This window comes from Epinephelus moara, chromosome 8, assembly GCF_006386435.1.
Source record: "Epinephelus moara isolate mb chromosome 8, YSFRI_EMoa_1.0, whole genome shotgun sequence".
NCBI lineage: Eukaryota > Metazoa > Chordata > Actinopteri > Perciformes > Serranidae > Epinephelus > Epinephelus moara.
Window position 1 is genome coordinate 8,678,519 of NC_065513.1, and position 26,110 is coordinate 8,704,628.

General features: G+C 40.9%; 1 protein-coding gene across 1 annotated transcript in view; it reads left to right on the forward strand.

Annotated features, from left to right (window-relative positions):
- zmat4a (zinc finger, matrin-type 4a) overlaps positions 1–26,110 on the forward strand; it is a 182,543-nt gene that overhangs the window by 7,727 nt on the left and 148,706 nt on the right. Inside the window, exon 2 of the mRNA XM_050050876.1 lies at positions 25,190–25,291. Within this exon, the coding sequence (XP_049906833.1) occupies positions 25,190–25,291 (102 nt within the window). The remainder of the gene's footprint in view (positions 1–25,189; positions 25,292–26,110) is intronic.

Sequence of the window (26,110 nt, forward strand, 5' to 3'; positions counted from 1 at the left end):
TTTGTTTCCTTGCAGACGAGAAAAGGGGGAGCGCACGTTTCCGAGAAGGCGTGTCCTTTTCAAAAATGCAAGAGGCGTTGCTTTGTTGCCGGCAGTTTTCGCCGGTGTGTTAAACACACTTTAGAAAGGAGTGTCCCCAGACTATCAGAAGGCGGAGATCTCTGATTGTCTGGTGGCGAGACTACCATTAGACCCTCCTTGCAAATCTATTTGCTTTTCAAACCCCATGCCACCAATTTTTGTCTTAGGTTAATTGTTAAAATGTCCAAGGTAGGGATGCACAATGATATTGGCAAGTCATCGGTATCGCCTGATATTGGCTATCAGATCAGAACTATCAGAATTGCCCAACATGCTTTTTCTGAATTTTCACAATGACTGAATATTACATACATTGAAAGCTTTTATTTCATGTCTCCATCTGCTGGTGGGCCATCATGATAAGAGCATGCATGTAAAATATGATGTTAATTCCACTACAGAAGAGACATGATGATCACTAAAATTAGGTGGGGAAAAAAGATATATTGATCTCGGTGTCGGCCAAATTAGTAGTTATATATCAACATAATATCCAACATCGTGCATCCCTAGTCCAAGGCTGAGCTGCAGTAAACCTGATCATCTGTCACCCATCAACCAGACATTAGAGAGAGAGTTATTTCAGAGGGAAAAAAGTTGCCTGTTGTCAGTCTTTAGTGATAACTTATAGTGGTCAATTAAAAACATATATCACCTAATGACCTTAAAGTAGCAGTCCACATGTTGAGGTACTGCTAATTAAACAGCTTAGTGATTGTATTTAAAGCTACAGGAGAATATATGTTATTTTGTATTCACTGATTGACTGTTGGTGCACCAAGAGAGTCTTTAAATCCTGGACGGACTCAATATATGGATCTACACACTTCACCTTACAGTCAAGTGCTTTGTGAGTGAGACTAAGTGAGCCTTTTACCAGAGAAAGAATTTAACAGCCAGCTGCACTGGGTATCATCTAAGAGCCACTGAATTTACAGTATCTTGCAACAGGTGTGTGCTGTTATATTCATGCTGTAATATTTCCTTGACAGCAGATGATTTGAGTTTGAATCATCAAGCCTGATGTTGTGCCCGCACTTGAAAGAATTAATCCCATTAGGATGACCAGTGTCACAATTTTATTGTCACACCGACTCAACATTTGCCCTAAATGTCTGCTCTGGCCGAACACCAAGCTGATTATGTTACTGAAGTGCAGGCAGTCTGCCCAGTGTGCGTGTTAATGTTTTCACTCAGCAGATCTGTGGACGGCGCTTAGGTCACACTGCATGGGAATAGGCCACTTAGCAGCAAACACAAAGTAACTGCTCATTGTTTTGACCTGGAGGCATGGCATTACAATTTGGCCTGCCTTTGCCTCCCCAAAGCCAAAGCAGCAGAATGATAGAGACAGAATGGGAGGCAGATCAGTGCACAGGGCTCTGGGATAGGAAGTACAGTCTCTGCTATGTGAGCGTATGCAGCCTCAGTCTGGCTAATTTGCCCTCCCCCTTAGGAGCAATGTTGGAGTCTCTCACTAACCCCGGAGCACCAGCTGGACAAAATGCTGCTGATGATAGAGGTAACAGTTTCTATGGGCCTTACAGGTCAAAGTAAGTGCAGAGAGGCCAGACAGCTGCTCTCACCTTTATATCTGTAGCTTTGCCTTTCTTCCTTACTAAATCACCTACCAGCAGGTAGTCTCATTTATTTTGAAGATGAAACATTTTCTTGGCTGGATTTACTCAAAGACTGGACTATAAAATGACATTAAAGCCCCTTTTCCCACTGGACAATAAACCCACTAACACCCACTAACATCTGGCATTTATATTTAATGGGAAAGGTGACAATCGGTGAACACTCCTGGGATGAATGACTCTGCAGCAGTCTTGGGTATTTATCATCTCCTGCTCCTCTTGGCAGTGATGGAAATACAACAGTAGACTAGTTTTAGCCCCTCCTCCAGTGCTATACTATGACTCCTCGCCTCAACATACCATCTGTCTCTGTACAAGCAGTGTTCAAACACTGTTAAAAATGTAGCTGGCACCAAGTTTGAGAGAGAGGCTGAAAACAATTTCACTGGCCTACATGCTGCTTTCTACTGTTTGCTGACCTGTTTTCTGGTCCATCTGTGAAGTCAAACGTGACATGCCAGAAAAAAACAACAACAACAAACAACAAACAAAACAAAAACAGAAAGCCATACTTGTCTACAGACAATGGAGGGGCAGTCTATTGTCTATTTTAAACAGATTTGTGTTAATTTCAGTGGGAAAAAAAGGGTATTAGTGACATGTTGTGTCTTAAAACCCACCTGGAACCAAAAGCTGACAATCCTTTCAGCTTCCCATGGGCAATGGTCTGTTAGGTCACATGTTCACAGTAGAGATGAGTAATCTTGTCAGATAAAGTGGAGCAGGACTCCAACATAAAAACCTCACTATAACAAAACTAACAGTAATACTGTTGTGTTAATCGGTTATGTCCTTGTTGGGGGTCATGAGGAGCGTGGGCGTATTCTATACAAAAGGCCCCACCACCTCTCCTACACTAGAGACAGACATACAGACTTTGTGGTGGTTTTGAATCTTTTTTTTTTGTGCCGTTGTGGCTGTTATACATCTTTATGTGGTTTTGTGTATCTGTGGTTATTTTGCCTGTGACACTTGTGTGGCTCCTTGTAGTAGTTTTTCATCCATTTGCAGTCATTTTGTATCTCTGTGAGTCTGTGAGTTTTTTGTAGTTATTATGTGTCTATCTGCAGTTCCTTTACATCTCTTTGTGGTCATTTTGAGTCTCTTCCTGGTCTGTATGTGTTAATTTGAGTAACATTTCATAGGTGGGCCTGTGCCCAGGAGGCCCATTCAGTAATCCATCCACGGTGACAAGGTGGTTTGGAGTTGATTAATTGCAATCACACTAAATAAGAGTATAGGAAAGCACAAGTCCTCTAACCTAAATGACAAAAGAGGTTTGTTATTGCCTTTAAGAATGAGCTATTTGGTATTTTTTTGGGTGACGTCCCAAACTGTTGCAAATGAAATGTAACTGTTCATTTGTCTTTTCTAATCTGTCAACTATACGGTGTGATTGTTTTTAAGTTTGGGCTACTACAACTACTTAGTTAAAGTTAGAGAATGGTCATGGTTTTAATTTTAATACGATAACATTTTTTATATAGATTTTTCATGCTAGCAGCACGGCTGTAAGGACAGCAGTGTTGACCAGCTGTTTGGTTGGTTTGTCCACCACTTTGGTCTGAAGTGAAATGTCTCAACTATTAAAGTGCAACTTGCAGGTTAAATTTTTTTAAAAATATATACATAACCTTGTCTGAAAATTACCATATGAGAAGTTAATTCAGAATTTATTATGCTTCACACGACATAAGGGCACAAATTCAGAGGAAAAAGTGGCTCTTTTTAGCTTCTCTTCTAAAAACGCTTTTTTTTTCAACATCGCCTGATACTACGTCACAAGAGGGACTCTGCGTCCTTGACCCTGCCTCTGTCCAATGCGCAGTAGTAGGTGGTAGTGAGTCTGAGCGGTAGTAAACTTGTGAGTTAGTGTTTTTTCGGTTGTTAACAGTGCATTTCACCATTTGTGATTATGCTGAATTATTGTGTTTGTGTAGGTTGCACAAACTCGAGTCTGTCAGGACATCCAGTCCACCGTTTTCCTTACAGAAAAAGGAGTGGAGTTAGTTTTCGTGCCTGGGTGCGTTTTGTGCAGGTGTGTGTGCAGTGCTCATTTTGGACAGGAGGATTATGTTCCTGGCGGAGCCTGCCCGCCCTCGCACATACCTCCGAGGCTCGGGTCTCCCTCTCCGCGGGACCCGAGGCTCGCGGCCCCGCACGGGGGTATGTGTGTGGCTGCTCGGGTCTTCCCGAGCCTCGGGGGTATGTGCGAGGGCGGGCGGGCTCCGCGGAGAGGGAGGCCTCCGTGTTTGAGACGGGCCTCCCTGCAGCACATACTCTCCACAGCTGAGGACATGGGCTGGCAGTTCCCACACAAGCACCTATCATACAAAAAATTATCAGGAAATCTTCGTATCTCTCTCTCTCTCCCTCTCTCTCTCTCTCTCTCCCTCTCTCCCCTGCGGACGTCAATACACCGTAATGCGGAGTTATAACACGCATAGCAAGATACGTCTGATACAAGCTGATATTTGCGCATTAGTTTCTGTTATGGGTAAGTAGCATTAGTTATCTAATACTGGCAGAACTATTGGTAGCTTTGTTATAACCTAATACGTGATGGCAAACTTAATGTTGTGATGTGAACACAGCGTTAGACATCGTTAGCTGTCGTTAGCTAACGCTGGTCGCTCACCAAGACACCTGCCCAGTTCTCCACTGGTTCTCCTCACACCACAGCTCTATTTCTCTCCTGTGGCCGTTATTTCTCCTAACCCTGATCTGTTCCTGGTCTCTTGGACGCCTAGCAGGCTCATAATTATAAGCCTGTGGGCCGTCATATGCATATGAATGTACATTTTCAACCTCTTCAGTCTCAAAACTAGTACTGGGATCCATGTTTATTAATTTTACACTCAGTCGAACTCGGCCAGACTCCCTTACGCTACGTCACTTCCAGTTAGTGGGTTTTTAGATGCGGAAGCAAAATTCTCTCACAAAAACGACCCCAAAAGTCACTGTAGTGTTTATATGTTTTTGTTTTTGTTTTAATCGAGTTTCTGCATCATTTTCCTACACATTTATTCACCATGGTCTCCAACCTGCAAGTTGGGCTTTAAATGGATTGCCATGAAATTTGGTACATTAACGATACATCTTACCAACTTTTCACGTGGGTTCACGTTTGTAGTTTTGACTGAATATCTCAATACCTATTGAATGGATTGCCATTAAAATTTGGTACAGTTATCCATGTTCCCCTCAGGATATACTGTAATAGCTTTGGTGATCCCCTGACTTTTCATCAAGCACCATCATAAAAATTTCAATTTGTCCAATACTTTGATTTATAACCAAACACCTGCAATGGCATTCCCATCAGCCTCAGCTGTGTGCGGGTGGCTGTTGCTCAGGAGGTAGAGTGGGTCATTCATTCATCAGGTGGTTCGATTCCCGGCTCCTCCAGTCAGCATGTTTAAGTATTCTTGGGCAAAATACTGAACCTCATGTTGCCCCTGATGGCTGTGTCACTGGTGAATGTGTGTGAATATTTAAATGATGGCGCAGGTGTGGAGATGGGACCTCAGCCACCAGTGTATGAATTTGTGTGAATGTATGGCTGGGCGTTAAAGTGCTTTGAGTGGATGGAAGATCTAGCTACACAAATGCAAGTCTATTTACTCTGAGTTAATGTTAGCATGCTAAATGAAGATGAACATGGTGGACACTATACCTGCTAAATATCAGCCTGCCAGTACTGTCATTGTAAGCAGGATTACAATGATCTAAACTCTTTGTCTTGTCAGAAAGATATTTACTATATTGTGGAAAATTTTACATTTGAATGTTAAACTCTGTTGTCCAAACTATCTAATCGCAACTATATTTCAAAATGACATTGGACTTTTGAACTTCAAAATCTTTGTTACTAAATCAGTGTTGTCAAATAAGGCAGCGCTGATTGAATATGAGTCAGCATTCTGCTACTGCATTGCCTATTTCTCACCTCAAATTAGCGGTGGGCAATATATGGAATATACCCGATGTATTGTGGTTTGCTCCACATGGGATGTATAAAATTACTATATCATGAACATTGAGGATATATTGTCATGTAATTTTTTGAAGCCACCAACATGAGACTTGCCCTCTCACAGACAAACACACATACAGAAAGACTCACAAACATGATATGTCACACACTTCTCTGCCCGTCCAGATCATTTTTCTCCCAAGTGATAGTGTGTGATCAGGTGAGGTGTGTATCTTACCTATTAAGTTGCATTTTGCGACCATGGAGCACCACTGCAATTTGCAAATACTACTGATATATGTACTGTAGAGCTGTTAGTTGGGTAGCAGTTTACAGTGAATAAATCATCAAATTTAACAGTGCCATGGTAACAGTTTAACTTAAAGCTATTAACGATAGCATGTGTAGAGGAAACATGTGTCTTTGTACCTGTAGAGCTCCAAACCGCAACTATTTAGTCACAATTTGCGACCCTTAAGCACCAGTGGGACTTGCAAATACCATTAATATATAAACTAGGAATCTGTTAATGTGTTTCCAGCTCACAGTGAATAAATCCTCATGTTTGAAGGTGCAGTTGCAACAGTTTAACCTCATGCTAACTCCTAACATCTAACTGGAGACCAGAAGTTTCAACTTTACAGCATAAATATCAACACGTTCTGAAAACATCTGAGGTGAGAAATAGACAATGCAGTAACATAATCTTGAATCATATTTGACCAGCGCTGTCTAATTTGACTGTTTGACTGCAGTTCACGAGCAGTGATTGAAATGATTCACAGCTGCGTTAAACACTCAACTCTGATTGGTCGTTTTCCTTCATGTGCCAATAGAAGCACTAAGAGGTGATAGAGTAGGCAGAGGAGTTTGATTTGTTTCACAGATTATCTATCTCATGTACTGCAGTGTAGATGCAAGACAGTTTCAGCAAACTGCCACTTTTTCTTATAAAAGTTACCAGCAGGTGATCCTGAAGTTAAATTAGTCATTATATTCTGGTGACACTGTGATTTATAGGCGTGATACTGTAATTGCTTACCTTCCTCTGTGTACCATAAGCTGTGTAGCTAATGACATTTCAGTGTAATTACAAAGGCTGCCCGCTGTTTGCTCTGTTGTAGCAGTTTTAGGCACAATCTCACTTTATTCCACTCAGGACTGAAGAGTATTTGTCTCTCAGCACTTTAGTACAGTTTGTGACTTTTAGATGGCATCTCTTACAGTCTGAGGATTCTTGCCTACACTGGCTTTTACAGTAATATCAGGCCCCAGAGAGCTGCATTGGAGGCCCTCCAAAATTCATGACCGACATGCTCACTTTATTCCTTATCATCATTCACTGTCAGCAACAGGTCAGCAAAGATAACAACCATTCATTTAAAAAGTACAATTCTTGCCATTGTACCATATCAGTGATTGATTCTTTCTGCTGTGCTGGGCGTTTAAAACTCATCTGTTTCACTTGCAAAGTCAGGCGAAACGAGAAAAAATGGAGGTGGAGTAAAGAGGACTTCCCGAGAATATGAATAAATGGTGGACTATGAGGACCATGACCTCTGACAACTTAATCATAGCTGGCTGTATAGATTGTAAATTTTGTTTGGATGCTTTAATTTGCTACACATCAGCACTCTGACAAAGTGGATGATGTATTGATTTTAGAAATATACATCTGCATCTAGTAGCTGCTCTGAAGAGGTGTCTTTTAAATTCTAACTACATTTCCTCTGTCAGCAGCAGGTTTTCAGAGACGAGATAAGCTGGAATATGTTCTCTAACAACATTCAGACGATCACAGAAGAACTGTAAAACTCTGCAGAGAGAGATCCAGAATGAATAGATTCTTTAGCAGCTCTGAACAGCAGCAGGGTTAGCAGCTCTTTAGGGTGATTTAGAGACCGCTTGAATGGAGTTGTGGTCAGGGAGGAACTACTGTGTGACCACAATGGCCCATACTAGCTATTTAATGAAAAGGCCAGCTGACCAAAATGCCATATTACCGCAGTATAGGATGTCTAACCTTAAGCATAACTAAAACTATAATTATGGTTGGCTTTTTAAATGTGGTGATTTGAAACATCTGTTGGAGTGTCTTGTTAAATCATACTGTAAAATCTTTTTTTTTTTTTAATTACCTTTATAATTGTTCTCAGATAAAAGGTTAGCTGATGACACATGATGAGTGGTAAGACTCTTGTATTCTATCTGTTAAGCATGTGTCATTGTGATTATTCTGTAGTGGCAGGTCCTGAGGTCTCAGAGCTGAGTGGTAGTTTTGTCAAACCAAGTGTATCCAGTGTTGACTGAGACTTTTCTGCGGAGCGGGTTTAGTGTTAGCTTGGCTGCCAGCGGCTAATGCCCTCTCTGGATGGTGGCATGTGAGATGAGCCGTCATGTTCGTAGTATTTCCAGAGTACTTGCAGATTGCATGTGTCACCAAGTCCTTCTTTCCTTCTATGTTAAAAAATCCAAATTAAGTTCAGACATTCATCTATCACACAGGATAACTGCACTTAACTATGCTGTTTACCAGTTCTATACTCACTCAAACTGAAGTTGTTATGCTGTGTCTACACAGAGAGGGCTCCAGGTGCATTTTGCAGCCGTCCCTCTTACACCTGTCTGACGGAACAGATGCACTTTTTACTTTTTCGTCATGGAAAAATAATGTGTGGTGGGAAGCATTGTGGTACTTGAGACTGGGCTTGGTCTTTAGACCACTTTTTTAAGGTTTTGGTCTCATCTCAGAATCATCTGCGTCTTTGCCTCGTCTTGCCTTAGTCTCAGACGAAGAGGACTCGGGGTTTTATTTAAAGAAGTCAAGGCTAAAACTGCAGCTGGTATCACTGAAAATCACACAGTGTTTGTATTTGTTTGCTTATAGTAAAGAAAGGAAAACTGTCACTCATAAAAGTCACCTCTGCCATGCTTTTTGCTTATTTAATCAAGACTTGAAGACGCTGATTGAGCACCAAAGCTGGGTGCTCTGCTAATGTGCTGCTCATGCGACACTTCTTGTGTAGACATTGTGTTAAATTACTGCTGATTAACAGCTTTCTATCAACTAAACAGCAGCTTTCATTAGGCAGCTGTAAGAAAAGCAATGTATCTATTAGCGGAGCTGTGTTGGCAGTGATATTCTTCAGTAAAAGCTAGTCAAGATATGAACAGCTTGTGCACCTTTCTCTTCATAGGTGTGTATTAAATGTTGCAGGGAGGAATAGGAAAAGAAGAAATAGCCAGGGTGAGTTGGTGCAGACGGCAGGCTGTTCTTGTGAGAACTACAGAACCTCCAACCTTGAACTTTGCCATGCTTTCCTATGAAAAACCATTTTTACAGTCCTTTCACAGTCGCCCACAGCTCAGCTCAGCGTGAGTAGAACAAATTCCACAATACTGAGAAATCTTTTATTTGTATCTAAATTATGTTCGTCAGTAGCTGAAAGGTCAAAACTTGGTCATTTTGTGATCAAGTGCCTGTGGAGAAATGGAGTATCTCAAACCCCGCTGATTGCTAGTATCTCCTATCAGCTTTGACTTGTGAAATCTGAAGTCAGGCACAGCCCTAACAGCCACCAATAACTCACACTGCCTCAGTTCTTCAAGTGTCATGAGAAATATGCAGACTATGAGTCTTTTTTTTTTTAACAGGACCTCATTATGACTTTTACTGCGTTGAGCGCTTCAGCAGTTCTCTGTGACAGTAGCTCAAAGCCACGGCTTCCCAGCACTCAGCTCTCAAGCTGATACTCCTAATGTGTGGAGCCATTATGATTAATTGCCAGTTTTACTACTTTTAATACTGCATATGGAATGAATGACCAACTTCTGATTTATGACATACCACGATGTTGTGCGTGTGTAGTCATCATTCTTCATTAAACAGGTCTATACTTTATTGAAGGTTACTTTAGTCTGGGAATTGAGAGGCAGCGTGGTTCATTATTTTTGAGATGGGTTGTTATTTTTCTCTAAAATTATTTAATTAGCATTAGTCTATCTGAGGAAATCCCAACTGAATAGACAGAGTAAATAAATGATAGTTCATTCAGTTAATGCTGAATTCAGTGTTCATTGTAAATGTGGCTCTACAGTTAGTTTGTGTATGTATTTGTTGTCAGGGCTAGAATTTAGCCAAGATTTGTTACTGCAGCTTTACATCACTGTCCAGGATAATTCATGTATTATCCTGTATATTACACTGTCAAAATGCATGAATAAGATTACTAGTATAGTTTCAGAGATACATATTTTGAGAAAAAAAATGTAATGAAAAAAGCATTATTATCACAATATTTCAAAGATAAATTGTAGATTTTAGTACAACAAAGTATTTTTTCTTGCGATTTTACAATCCAATTTTTAAAATAGTCTCCGCCACCAAGTCACAGCCGGTCACACCGTTGCAATGGCTTGACTCAAGCTGACTGATGGTGTCAGCTGTGACCAAGCTTGTCAAGTTGCCAGCGGCTGGTTTTAGAATGAAAGGCACACAGGGTTTCCAACACATTAATTTATTTATGGAGGCCCGTCACAATAAAAACATCTGCCGCAACATTTTGATTGTTGGAATATATATACCGTTCGGTTATTCATTGCTCCACACTCTTGCAGCGCAGAATGCACTCTGGGTAAAGACAGCAGCAGAATGCCAGGCAAAGTGAAAGTGAGACTTAACAGTTTATTGCGCTGGGTCTAGAAGTTAGCCTTTGCAGCAGCTGCACATCTCATCCATTGATTTGATCTGATCAGCTCTGATCGGATTGACTGATCAGTTATCCACCCCTTGACTCAAAACTTCACAAACTGCTGCTAAGAGGAAAAAAAAAGAGTTCTGCCTGCACCATGTTCAAGATCTGCAAAAACCTCTGACTTTTGAGAGGGATAGACAAGGACAAGCTGGCCAAGTCAGTTACAAACTGTCTGCAACAGTGTGTTCACTTGCTGCGGCATTCTCTGACAACAGCCAGCCCTCCTTCCCCGCTGAGCCCAAGTCTGTGTCATTTACATCCCCCTGGATGTTTACTCATATGTTGGTCTTCGTTATAGACGTATAGAAACGACTAGATACTGAACCCCAGGATGGCCCCTATTCACTCCAATGGAATTGCTTGCCAGGCGCATATGCCAAAATAAAGTTTATAGATTTAGGGTTTACTCCCGAGGTATACAGCCCACTGACTGTGCAGTATTGTTTCTGCTGCTGGCCACACCCATGAGTTCGCACTTGACTCTCAGACATTGTGATGACGTCACAGCTTTTTGAATCGTTTATCTTGGCTCAAGCAAAGTTTTACAAATATAAAACCTCCATGGATCAAAAATTCACACTAGATTTAGTCATAATCGAGCTTGTTTGCAGTTATAGGTGTCCTGCCAACAGTTTTATCAATGTCTTTTTTATAATGGTGGCCTACTGGGAAAATGTTTTTGGGCCAGAGGGGATTTTTCCACTGCAATACTGAGAGTGGCCACTTCCATCGAGGCCTGGTCTCCGTCCTCATGGTATGTCTGTGTTGCATGGCGGGTCAATGCTGCTGCTCACTGTATGTGCTGATGTCACACAGATAACCTACTCATTGACTGATTAATAGGCGCTGGTTAAATTACTGTGTCATTGTTATTATGAATACAGTCCATCTAAAGCTCAGGTCATTTTGTTTATGTTTTTGCCCTTTCATCATCACTAGAAATGCAACTGTAGCAAATATCTCACTATCACTATCCTCATTCATATTTCATGAGGCTATACATTATATTCAGCTACAAAAGAATCTTTAAAAGGTGGAAATCAGAAGGGGAGTACAGCCATTGCTATGGAGATGATACACTGTCTAGTTGCATTGGTGTAAATTGGCAGAACGTTAAAGACCAGCGTATTGCAGGTAGTTGCAAGTTCCAACTTGTCTCGTTGCGAATCTTTGGTCTGAACTGGGCTTCAATGACTCCTGATAAGCTGATAACTAATAAGTAATTAGCCGTGGTTCATTACACAGTGAAAAGTGCACACAACATAGAAACAAGTACAATTAGTCGGTACAATTTACAGACTGTTGAGTTTTTTCATTGAGTTTTTCAATTTCACAATGGAGGCTAAAAGGCTCATTTTCAGTCCCTTTCCTGACATTTTGGATTCCCTTCTCTCCACACATGATTTCCTGTCATTGAATGGCTGCCTGGTGCCCAGTGAATACTAATTCATCCAGCTGGCATGCAACACACTCAGACTATGGAAAGTGTACTCAAGAACATTTTTCCAAGCGCTGATAAGGAGTGCTTTTCTGTTCCACAGTGTGTCATTGCTACTGTGTCTTTCCACTGTAATGAATGTATATCTTTTTTAGTTTATTTCAAATTATCATGTTAAATAAAATAATGTAACTTCCCAATAACACATCTCATTATGAACTAACATTATTGTTTTACAGTTTGTAAACCTGAGTGCATTTTCAAATACCTAAAGGGATACTTACTGGGTCCCTGGACTTGAAATTCAAGAGCAAAAGCTCTATCGAAGCTGCTGTATAATTTATAATTTATAGACCTGTTTAATATCGCTTAAATTAAAGTCTTTTTGTCATGAATTATATAAGGTCCTCTATCTCCTAAATTCAGTAATGACCAAGTAAAAGTGGTACTGTCGGAGTGCTTTCAGATGACCTGACATCAGTGGAATGTTACCTTCATTTACTGTAAATTCTCCAGCGATGATGTGCCGGTATAAGATGGCTTTTTACTGTTCAACAGAATCTTAGTTTTGACACATTACTGCTGGTCACTGATGCCTATGTAGTGCGAAATAAACAGTTAAAATGATGAATGAAATGAAAATTAAATATATACTTGTATCATTACAGACTTTTAGCTTAGTTTTCGTGAATCAGCGGTGCACTTGGTGTGGTACCAGTGTGGCCAGACATGCACAGTGCAGATACGGTGGAGCTGGAAACAGATTGGGATAAAGTGTTCAGGGCTCATGCAGTCATGACCTTTAAAATGCCTCTTTTCCTCTCTTTTTAAAGCACTGTGCTCTGTGCTCCAGCTCTCGGACAGTGAAATGATGGAGAGAACAGTCTGGGGCTGATCTGCCACAACAGCTTCTCACAAGACGAATCTGAGGTCTCTGTGTGGGAGATGCTGAATCACCCCAAGTGAATACAGTAGCACTTTAAATTAAATTAGCTTAGGAGGAGACACATTTGGTTTTCATATTGCTCTGGTTCTTGGAGATCATTGCTCAGTGTAGAGAGGGATCAGTGGTATTAGGCATAGCCAGGTAAAACTGCAAAGACAGTGCCGTTAAAAGTTTATCTTTGTTTTTAGCCAAGGTAGCAGCAGTGTATAGGGATGGCAGGCAATGTCCAGCCCAGTTGCCAGAGGAAAATGTTGGCATTGTATGTTTTTGCAAACCACATGCTTTGAATGCATGTAGTGTATAAGCTGACTTTTGTCATCAAGAGGTGGAGGGAATGGTGTATGGTGTGTCACCTAGGCGAGAGGCCTGCCAAGTTGCAGACAACTGTTTCAGATCAACAAACAACAAAACCAGTTGTTTTTTAGTGAGTCGCCACTGTGCTCCCAGTGACGTTTTAGTCACCAAACTTAGGTGACTAAGAAGTCGACCTGTTGCCGTGTTTTCACCAGGTGTAGTTGCACGAAGACATTACAGTGTTGCCTGCTGGAATAGTCCCACGAAAAGCCATTATTTTCCTCTCTAAGATATCGCTTATTTTTCTGCCGGAAATGTGCGACCAACAATGGGTATTGTATGCCAAAACATAATCTTTTCCTAACCATAAAAGAGTAGTTTTAGTGCCTAAACCTAACCATGTGTTAACCACAGTGTTGTTGAAACATAAAGAAAGGTAATGTTTCAACGTACCTGCTACATAATATCATACAAATGTAATGTATCTGTGGTTTGCAGAAACATGCAATGCCAACATTTATTTAGGTTCCTGAGTTATAGGGCTCTAGTTTCGCAGACCGGGCGAGGCGGGGGCGCAGTGCACCTGCGCTTTACCAACTGGGTGTGGCCAGGCGGATTTTGCAAGTTTGGCACACCGTGTGTGCTGGCGCAGCTACTCGTCTGTCCCACCTCCGTCCCTCCTACCTGCGCAAGTCAGAAAGAGGGAGGAGAGAAGGCGTGGAATGGGTTTTACACACATCACACCAATCAAATGAGCCCCTCTCCTTGCCCTTAAATGCGCCGCGCGAAGGCGTAATGAGAGTTTACTCAATTCGCCATGGCAGAAGAGAGCAGCAGCGTCAGACGGCCAAACTTCTCCCAGGAGGAAACTGATGTTTTGGTCCGGGAGGTCCAAGCTCGCAGTGTCCGAATATACGGAACTGCGAGCAGACCTCCACGGGCTGATGATGCAAAGGTAGCCTGGGAGGAGGTCACCACAATTGTAAATCAATGTTGCGTTTCTCTCGTGCGCGCGCTCTCTCTTTCTCTCTCGCAGTCTCACTCTGTTTCTTTTCTTTTGACTTTTCTAAGATGACAGATGCTGAATATATACTCCCTATCTGATGCTGTGGCTGTTTGTGGTTGGCTGAGAGGGATGTGAACTCATTAGTTTGCAGCTGTGTTAATCAAATCAGGTTGGGTTTCCATTACGCGTGCCAAACGGTGCCAATCCCCTTTGATCTGACATCAGATGTGACGGGACAGCCGATATAAAGATACATTTATGTGCTGATTGCAGATAGTTGCATTGAATAGTGGTTTTGTGGCTATTTATTGCATTATTAATGTGCCTGACATTTTGGAGACCTGCCTGTGAGGTTTTGGTGACGTGTGCGCACTGTCCGTTGGTGAGCCAAACTTCGGCTTACACCGGCTGCGCCCCCCCCCTGCGCTGACAGTAGACCTGGTTTCAGCTGGCGAGCTTTTAGCGCACCTTCGGCGAAGCCTTTTGGCACGAAACTGTCACTGCGCCAAGCTGGATCTGTCGACACCTCCCCCTGCTGCGCCGCCACACCCATCTCAGTGCACCTCGGTCTGCCAAACTACCAAACTGAGCGCGCCTCGGGTTGCGCTGCTCGAAACTAGCTCTGCGCGGGGTTCGCCACCCTGCGCCACCCTGCGCTGCGCCGGGAAACTAGAGCCCATCATGTCAATTGGTCGGTCAGTCCACCACTTTGGCTCGGAGTGAAATATCTTGACAACTATTAGGATGGATTCCCATGAAATATTTTACATTCATGGTTCCCAGAGGATGAATGCCAATGGCTTGTTTGATCATCTTAGTTCTTATTAGTGCCACCAGTAGGTTGACTTATTTGATTTTGAGTGACGTATTTCAACAGTGATTAGATAGCTCGCCATAAAAATTTGATTGAACATTCACGATCCCTAGTGGATGAATCCAATTGACTGTCTGATCCCTGGACTTTTCCTCTAATGTTCTCAGCTTGTTGACATTTTTCGACTATCTCAACAACTATTGGATAAATAGTTATGGAATTTGGTGCATATATTCATGTTACCCCTAGTAATAACTTTGGTGTTTCCCTGACTTTTCATCTAGTGGCATCATCTGTTCAAAATTTCAATTTGTTAAATACCTGCAAAACTAATGATATCCCCATCAGTGTCACTCATATGACATTAGTGTATAACTCAAGGCATTGCTGTGGCTAAGTACAACCTCACATTGCTGCTTGCATAGCCAGGGGTTCTTCAGTGTCCACAAAAAGCTTTTGAATAGGATCTGTTAATCCACACACAAAATAAAGGTACAAAATTGGCACAGAACATAACAGTGCTGGTCTGGGCTTTTTTTGACAATCCAGTGATCTTTGAGCTGTGTCGTTTTGCTATGAATGACCCTCCTTTTTATTCTTTCACGCACAGTCAAGATGAAGAAGAGTCCCTAAAAAAGACATTCTGTCTGGGCTGCACAAAGGCTCACCATGCACCATGGTATTTTTATAGTACTTTTTATAGGCCTAGTACTTTTATTGAAGTAATTTTTTTCAGAATCTGTTGATGTGATGGACAATCAGGTAAAAATAGGATCCATGTTAAGAAATGCGTCTTCCTCTTTCCATTTGTATCAAAGTCAGTCTTCTTGTGACAGCAACTGTGTCGTGTGGAGCTGTTGATCAGAATCAGTTTCTGAGTTGTCTTTCGTCAAAGTGGGACCTACTGCAAAGGCCATAATGAGTCCAGTTTGTCTATGTGGGCATTCGTCCAGCTTACCAGCTTAACACCCTCCCTAATGAATTACAACTGACCTTTTATAGCTGCTGGGCACTCGCTGCTGTGACCTACCTTTCATCTCAGCACTCCTTCCCTCCCACTGTTTCATCAGCTTTTTCTATCCCACCCCCAAGCTTCGGGCTCCCAGCCCCGCGCAGCTTGCCTCGGCTGATTTGCTGGCGGCTCGTCATATTCAAAGACAGATGGTAAACAGAGTTGACTAGGTGTGAGAAACATGTTGGCATCCTGCTTATTTGATCGTCAGCGCGAGGCACGCTGCATTGTTCCCTCTATGACTTCACCATCCCGTGTTTCTCCTTCACCAAGGTGGCTATACGACTTCTGTAATGAGCTCACGGTGCTGTGCTGAGAGAGTAACACTGTTAACAACAGCTGCTCTGATCAGATATTGATGATTGAATTGTGTAGAGAACCCCCTGTTGGTTTACAATGTGATGCTTTCCCTTATCCAATTACACTGGGTGAAAATTAATATTTTTCTCCACATCTCATTTAGTAGAGAGTCAACCTCTTGCAATTACAGCGGTGTATCTGACAGTAAAATCCATTAACTTAATGAATTGATTGCCAAGGAAAGGGACGTGTTAATTCAGTCAGCAGCGGTTGCTCTTTGGAGAGCTGTACTTCACACTCAGCAGGGCGTTTCTTGCTTTCCTTCCTGTGCTGCTGAGTGACAGAAATACTCACGGACAAAGAAAGACAAGAAAGTCATGCTGTCAAGTAAAGGGTTGTCTCCAGATTGGCTAAACTTATGTAGAAGAGAAAACTAAGATGAACAGTAAAACCACCACCTGGACTGTCTACGTTCAGCATTCATCACAGATAAATTCAGACTTTCAGGTGTGCTCTGGCCAGCCCAGCCAGGAGTTATGAACAGGGGGACAAAATCATCCAAATCCGTGTATATCTACAAAGGAAGCGGATCCTCGTCTACAGAGATCACCATGTTGCACCACCATGTTTCTATAGTAGCCCAGAACTGGCAAGCCAATCACTGGCATTAGACAGGACCATTCACATCGCATTGGCGACCATAGTTTGCAGCCTCTCTGTAATGAGTAGTGTTAGAAAAACACTATATATATATATTTTTTTTTTTACTTGAAACTGCTTTGTTCAGTGTTTTTACTGGTTAAAATCACAGGGCCAATTTTTTTTGGAGAGAAAATGATCTCTGTGGATAATTCATCTCACTGTAAAAACCTGAATGTCTGGATCTTAGGTTATCAGAGAGAAAAGGTTAGCACACATTAGCAGGTGCTAGGTTAACAGCCATCTCTGGTTTGCCAGACAGCATAGAGCATGTGTAGTCTGAAACTGCTTTATTCAGTCTTTCAGTCGGTTTGTTTGTTTTGGAGAGAAAGAGACCTCTGCGGATAATTCAGCTCAGTAATTAAAACTGTAGGACTTCTAACAGGGAGAAGTTTCAGCTGGTTGCAATCTGCAATCCTCACTGCCAGAAACCACTAAATCCCCTTAAATCTTACATACTGTTCCTTTAAATTATCATAGACTGTATTGTCATACCTGGTGCGTTCAAAGGTTGACCAAAATATTTTCACAATAACAATGAGTGGTGGGGTATCAGATGACAAAAAAAATAGACATAGCTACCGTGACATCACCCATTGGTTTGTGAACCTCCCATTTTGAAGCCTCGTGTTCGGCATTTTGGCCAATGCCATCTTGGTGTCTTGGAACCGAAGTGACCATATTTTGGGGAGAGGCTGGTGCTGTGCAGGAGCGAGGGGTGGATCTGACTGAGAAGCTGAGGACACTGTAGGCAGACGGCCTGTCACTCAAAGTGTCCGGCCCTAAATATGCATAACTCTAAGCATTAATAAAATGCAAATGGGCAAGTTACACAAAAAGTTACCCCCTGTACAGTTGTCATGAACGGGGAACTTAACTACAGAGACGAAAACCTGTTTTTGTAACAGGCGGTAAACATGTTTATTTCTGCTGTAAAGTTAGGAATTTTAACATGGGGGTATATGTGGCTTGAATGACTTCTGGAGTCAGCCCCTAGTGGTCATTCAAAGTACTGCAGTCTTTGGCACTTGAAAGTTGGCTTCATTTTCAGCCCAGGAAGCTGCTGCTTGGTCGAAATATGTTTTAAAGAGGCTCTGTGTGACATTCAGAGCGTATGAGTTGTCTGGCCATGGTTCTGAATTTGAAGCTGGCTAAGCCAGTGGCTAGAAGCTTACTTTGCAAACTCCATAAACAGAGCTAAACAACAGCAACAGTGCTGACAGAGCTAACTTTGTTCACCGGGCGGGGGGGGGGGGGGTCCAGAAGGGTAGGCAATATGCTGTTTCTGGGATGCAGCTGTAATCGGCACTAACTGACGTAAGAATGCAGTGCAAAGTGGTTGTGATGAGCTAGCCAGTGGGATACACACAAGCACTGACATACACACATGGCTGGACTGCCTAACCACAACAAACTACAGAGGAGCTCAGATTACATACACAGAGGTAGCATTTCTTCAATCAATCAGTCAATCAAACCATTGTTTATTCAGGGAAAACTGACTGAGCATTAAGCTCTTTTACAGCAACGTGCTGAGTTCACATTCAGTATATAATAGCAATCATAATAAAATGATGTAAAAAGTCCATAAAAACAAAAAAGTAGCAGCAATGTCTATCAAGAATTATAAACAGCAATAAAAAACAGTGAAAAGACAAATGAAAGAAAAGTTAAATAATAAGAATAGAGTCTACCATAAAGGACAGATACATAACAATAACAACAACTACAACAACAGCAACAACAACAACAATAAAAACAGTAATATGTAAAAAATCATGTCTGTCAATTAACCAGAGCAGGAACAATGTAAAACAGCCGTATCATCAAGCATACACTTGAAATGATCCAACAAATGCCTGTCTAATTTAAATATCTCTTGTAACTTGTTCCATTTATTTAGTGTGAAAAAACTAAAAGTTAATTTGCCGAGCTCAGTACTGATCTGAGGATTTTCAAGGGATAAAAATTCCTTTGAGCGTGTATCAAAAAAGATGAATTTGATCTTTAAAAGAGAGCTGAGGTAGAAGGGTAGCTTTCCTAGCAATGCCTCATAAACAAAAAGGTTTTACCCTTCTATCAGTGAGAGAACACAGTGGTGAGTTCTAAAACCATCCCCAGTAATAAAATGGAGAGAACTGTCGTAAAATGTGTAGATTTATGATTTGATGATTTGATGTGTGGTTTTAGTGTGGATTGAGCTGCATGCAAATACAAAATACTGCCATAATCTAAGACTGACATTATTGTAGATAATGAATAATGATTAAATAACTGTCCTTCTATTCTATTCATGCCTCTAAAGAGAAGGATGACCGAAAACTGTATAATGCTCCCAATTCAATTCTCACCTTCTTTGTGAGTTTAAGCACATGTGTTTTAAATGAAAGCTTGTCATCTAGCAGGATGGCAAGATATTTGTAATAACGCGCTGAATGTGGGCGCCATTCAGTGATCGGATGGAGTAGGCGAAATAATCACACTTCCTTGACCTTGTGAATAACATGAATTTAGTTTTAGGTTCATTTAAAATCAGGTTTTTTTTTTTTAAGGATTTCTGCACATAGTCACACTGAAAGTTTGATACAGCTTCTTCCATAGAAGGTGAACAAGCATAAAGAATCATATCATTGGCATAAAAATCTGCTTTACAGTTTTTTACACAGGCACAGATATCATTTATACACAAAGTGAACCACAATGGGCCTAAAATTGAACCTTGTGGCACACCATTTTAATCTTAAAAATTCTGAAAGCAGTCCAGCAGCATTTAAAGACTGGGTTCTATCAGTGAGGTAATCCTGAAAAGGCCAATTTATCCAGAAGCAGTGTGCGATTAACAGTGTCAAAAGCCTTTTACAAGTCTATAAGTCTGTAAGCCTAATCTAGGTCTAGTCTAGGTCAGCATGCCATTACTCCACTTTCTTTTACATAGCAAATAGTGGTTTTAGATTCAGAAAACACGCTAAGTAAAGATGAAACTTAACAGGCTTTTTGTCCTATAGGTACCCTAAACTTGGGGAGGTCTGCATGTGCTGCATGTTTTCAGTCCCCATCACACAGGATACTGATTTAAAGCAGATCCTCACTCAGTCATCATCATCCACCTAGCTACTAGGTCTGTGTGTGCTGTGTTGTGCACTTGATAGTTTCTTCAGAGGAGGGGAGATTAAAGCTGTATGTAATTTAGAGCCTAACCTTTATTTTGGCCATCCATACTGCCTCAAACACAGTCACCTGTCACCTGTCAGCCGGTCAACAAAAAACAGTTAAAACACTCTATGGTGGGGACAGTCTGTTAAAATTATTTGGTGAAACTTGCCTGTTTTTACTGCTCATGTTTCCTGCCATGTCATACTTCATTATAGCAATTAGTTTGGTACATATAATGTTATCAGGACTGACAGAAACGATGGCCAAAACCATACAAATAATTAATAAGCCATAGCAATTCTTGCAGAGCTGTGCACTCTTTGGTAACAGTAACATAAGCTCCCATGATTACTGGCTTTATGCAGACAAAAGTCAGGGTCAGAGGTCACATCAGGACAATGGATACAACTAAATGCTTCTTGGTCTCCAGCATGATGCATTATTGAGACATACTAGGGAATAAATAAACACACAAAACTTTTCATTTACTTTCTTTATCTGTTTATTTCACATTGCAGGGTCAGGACAATTTGGTCTCACGCTGAGGTGGAAATGCAAAGAAGGAAGTCATTCTCTAGCTGTGGGAAATAAAAATCTAAGATAGAGTTGTTTTCTTTCCCAGGCTGCTGCTGCTGATGTTGCCTCTTGTTTCTTAACAGAATTTAGGGTGATTAATCATTCATTTCCAGCATCTGTGCACCCTTGCTAAAACAGGCAGTGGGCCCAACAAGCTGATGGAGCTCTCATTTATGTTGTTTGTAGAATCTGAACAGATACGGCACTGCTCTCTACTGATTATTTATTTATTTATTTATTTATTTATTTGTTTATTTATCAGGGACAATGCATATTAATGAACAGTGAACTGTAAATATACCAGAATTAGCCAAAAGGCTAGTTTTCATCTGCAGTCCCTGGCCAGATCTGAGTTGGAAGCCTAAGTAATAAAAAAGTTAGAAGTTTAAAACAATATCATTGCATGCAGTTTAAGATATAAGATAAAAATATAGTAACAGGTAAACATAGCAACTCAAACATAAAAGCAGAGCAAGCCAAGACTCTACAAATAACAATTACAAAGCCGCCTAATTCACAAGAAACAAACATAGACTGCGACAAACAACAGCAAGACAGACATAAGCAAAAGAATATGGCAGGCAGGCAGTTGTTAAAGAGCGGACAGAGGCAGCAGTTGAGTATTAATGTTTACAGGTTTGATTGTTGATGAGCCATGATTTCAACTGTTTTGTGAACAAATGGTATGAACTGAGTTCTCTGATGTGTACTGGTACTGTATTCCAGTCCTGCGACGCCTTAAATGAAAATGCTGAGTGGCTAAAGGCACTTTTCCTAATGGGTATGACACAGTCTCCTCGGGTTGCACCTCTCGTTGCCCAGTTATTGCTTGACCTCTGTGTGATGAAAGTTTGAAGTGGAGGGGGAGCAGTGTTATGTATGATCTTAAACAAGACAAAGGTTTGTGTACTTGATTAAAATCTTAAACAAGACAAAGGTTTGTGTACTTGATTAAATTGTCCCAGCTCAAAAGTTTGTACTTTGTAAAGATAAGGCAGTGGTGGTAGTTATTTGATCTGCGATCCAAAACTTTGAGCGTTTGTTTGTACAGTGCTTCGAGAGGTTTTAGTGTTGTTTTATTGGCCTGTGCGTAACTTGTCAAACAGTATGTGAGATGTGATAGTATCATTGTGTTCATGTACAATTTGGCTGCGTTGGTGTTCATTGAGTTTCTGATAAAACAGAAGTTGGATAAGTTCAATTTGGCTCGATGACGGACTTTTTTAACATGGGATTTGAAAGACAGACGAGAATCGATCAGGATGCCCAGATATTTATATTCAGAGACAACTTGCATTTTTTTCCCTGACAGCATTATGACTGGTTCTGAGGTGGTAGATGGATTTTTAGAGAAAAACATGCTGACAGTTTTAGTTGTGTTGAGTTGAAGGCATGATTGGTTTAGCCAGTTTGTGATGTGGTACAGTGCATTAGTGAGTTTTGCGGCAGCATGTTGTTTTGTGCTGCCATGGGCATAAATCACTGCATCATCAGCATATAGCTGGGTCTCCACATCAGAGCACACAGAGGGCAAGTCATTTATGTAGAGACTGAACAGAAGTGGTCCTAGTACAGACCCTTGTGGGACACCAGTGCAAGTTTTAAGAGCGACTGATTGGTAGTTGTGGACCTTTACACACTGGGTTCTAGTGTGTAAACACCAAGGAGGAGAGCGGCGTCACTGATTTATTTATATTTCTCTTCTTCCCCTGCTTTTTGTCTGCACACACATTGCACCCTGACATGTTTTATCCTTGTCCAGTCAGTCTGGTCATAGCCTCTGGGCTGCAGAGTACCACAGATCAGAGAGGCTATAGCTCAGAGGCAGAATACACCCAGCTTTAACTCATGGTCATGCCATACCTTAGAAAGGTGACGCCAAATGCTGAGAATCATAATTAATTCTGCAACTTGAAGGTCACCCTGCTTTTATACCAATAATAGCAGTACAAATAGCCAAATACATGTTTGAGGTGATTAGGCCTGTCACAATAATCATAGTATTGACTTATGGTACATTATATAACATACTTTGATCATTTGGCCGACCTTGATATCGGCTGTTGTGTTTACATGCATGTATATTAATATAAGGACATCACCAACATTTTAGCCAACATGATGCTCAAATAAACCGCATAAGTCTTGGGTGCAGCAATTCTCAATTTTTTTCTCTCCACCCCGCCTGCTTGCACAAGTCCAAAGAAAAATAAAACAGCACTTCAAAGACGACACAGTGTTGCTTACCAGTAGCCTGCAGCTGCACTTTTGGAGTTGAAGAGGCACAGTCTTGATAGTTGTTAGCTTGCCGAACCCTGGCAACAAGTCAGTAAGTCAGTCATTTGTAGTTTTACCCTCCAACAACTTCATTTTTCTTCAATTTTTATTAAAAACCCTTTTGATTCTTTTGATCTGAGCACCCTTACGGACTAATGGAATGTGAATAACTTACAGGGTAATCAAGGAATGGAGACATGATTTGAAGTAACCAACAACCCGATTTTATACATTCAAAGAATTTCTATCAAAAACATTAACTGCTTGGAAACCTGACCAGGCGTCTCATTGAGACAGGCCTTTATTTTTCAAAATGTGTAGCTACACTGGGCTAGTAAAAGGGACTGGGCGTTTAATTTGAGTTTTTTGAGTATATTAACAGGAGTTTCCTACTTTTTTAAAAAAGTATTGAATATTTTTCATAAATCTAATATCAATGTCTGAATATTCTTAAGAATTAAAGGCTCATTACTCTTTGTACATGCATTATTATACCATTCTGTTATTATTATACTGTATCAGTGGGATAAAATGGTCTTGAAATGACAATAATATTGTTTATTGCAATTATTTCTAGGACAATATATCATCAAACAAAACTAGTTAGTATGACAGGCCTACAGGTGATTTAGGAACAGTTTTACCATTACATATTTGACATATGACTAGATACAAAATTTACAGCAATAATTGATATTTTCGCCACATAGGGGCAACAAGCTATAAATACAACAAGCTTTTTATAGTCATAAAAAGTCATCTGCTAATTATTCCACTTCATGTACTAGTTATGATGTACCAATAATATCAGCATGTTGGCTGATTCCGATATTTCATCATAAAGCCAGTACCGATACTCATGACGTGCCGATATTATGATGCATAGAATTATTTGTTTTCCTAGCACAAAAATGTTATTTATAACAACATAAACAAAATAAACAGCAATATAAAAACTTATATGTACTTATGTACTTAATGTCAAAAATATGCAGGTGTTTCCACCACAGGAGTCTAGTCAGTTTAAGAAATGAATTGTGAGGAATCTGGAATCACTCAGCCGTTTCTGCAGACCAGTTGGTATTCATGAGGAGTTACTAAAGTGTATCGCAGATTGTCCTTCTGTGCATTGCCTAAACTACCAGCTATGTGTTTGTGGAGACTTGATGGTCACATTTTGTCTGGAAAACATTTAAAAAGCATCATTTGTATGCGGAGCAGAACAAACCACACCAAAATTTCTCTCTAAAAGTTCTTTTCTGCCGGTCATTTTTGTCTCCATTCACAGTGAAGAATATTCAAACAGGTTAGAGAGCGTCTGCCTCTATACCCACATGACCCCAGTTCTCATCTGTCCTGCTGCTGCTAATGAAGACGTGCCTGTGTAAATGAGGATGAGTTGAGCCTGACTGCTTCCAAATATGAAATGTGAGCCCCTAATGGAAGCTGGGCTGAATTAGTAATAGAAAGCAGAGATAGCTCAGCTGTGTCCGTGGAAAACGAAATAAAAGCTTTTAGCAGCCGTCCCTCTCTGAATCCCCATTTCTCCAACGCACAGCAAGAAGCTCAGTCATATATTTTAATGAATTTCCAGGAAAAAACTTTCAGCATGATCTGTTGCTGTTATTTATTTATCGTCCTAAAATATAATTTTGGCTTCATGGCTTGAAGTTTTAGTGGGATGTTTGATATGAAATGTTTTTTCTGACTCATTGCTTGCAAAAGCTGCTCAGCATCTGTCACTAACTCAAATGCTTGAGGTAATGAAATATTGATTAACAGCGATGAAAGTACGAAATGAGATTGTTGTTTACTTGCTCTATTACATCTTGGTTGGTTTGTCTTAGCTCCCTGAAGACCTACAAAATGAGGCTGCATGACAGTGACAACAAATGTCACATGGCGTTTTTGTGTAGATAGTAAAACCTGTGGACATGACTTTTATACCAATATCCTTTTCAGCACTTACTTGTTTTTTAAAGCTGTCCAGCATGGTTCAGGCTTGCACTTTTAACAAAATAAAAGGCTTGACCTCATTTTGTAGGCCAGAAAATCAACACACTACCAGAGAGTCTCACATCTCAGGCTTTCTAAAAATGTTGACGTTTGTTAATAAAAGTTTCAGGGCTTTTTCTGTTTGGAACATTTCAGCATTGTGTGTTCAGATCATTGCCACAAAGTGTGTTCAGGTCAGTGACCATGTCTGTTTGTCTCTCCCTCCAGATGAAGTCAACAGAGGTGGACCAAGGGCTTTTCACAGACAGCTACTGCAAAGTGTGCAGCGCTCAGCTCATCTCCGAGTCCCAGAGGGTTGCCCATTATGAGGTGAAGACGCCCCCTCACATCACCTCACATGACTCGGATACACAACACTCTTTTGTCATTAATGATAGGCTTGGGGTCAGCCTGTTTTGGCTCCCTCCCCCCAGAGACACTTGGCTGATCTATACACCTGAGCCCTGCAGCTTACATACTGTCAATACACACACACACATCACACCTGAGTTTACCCAGTTCTTTTTTCCATCAAACCCCAGTACAGAGCTACAGTGGAAATGAAGGAATAATAGCAGAACCAAATATAGTTTCAATGATATGCATACATAATTTCTGAAACACTTGTTTTGAAGGGGCTAATTACCCCTTTGACAACAAGAGATGATTGATGATTTTTGATATTCTTTTGACTCATTACAGTAAGAAGATACAATACATGTAACACTGTGTGGCACCATGCTGTCATAACTGTGTTAAAGATACTGACTGCAAACATGACAGCTAATCCTGACATAAGTAATAGGAACCAGTGTGACAAGTCAACACAAATGTGAACAGAAACAGAAACGTCTGCATTGTGTGTTTATGCAAACCCATGTTACATTTGTACATTATTGTGTGCAGATACATTTAAGCCTTAAATTTCAACATCGCCATCTCACCTTGGTGTCATCCACCATCCCGTCCACCTTGCGATGACAAAGTCAGCTCATATACTTTGTCACTCTAGAAACATTGATATGATTCATATGAAATTTGCAAATGTAACATATTTGTGGTTTGCAGAGACATACAATGTCAGCATTTCCTTCTGGGACCTGGGCTGGATAAGTCATATTTACACAAGAACAATTAAATCTTCACATT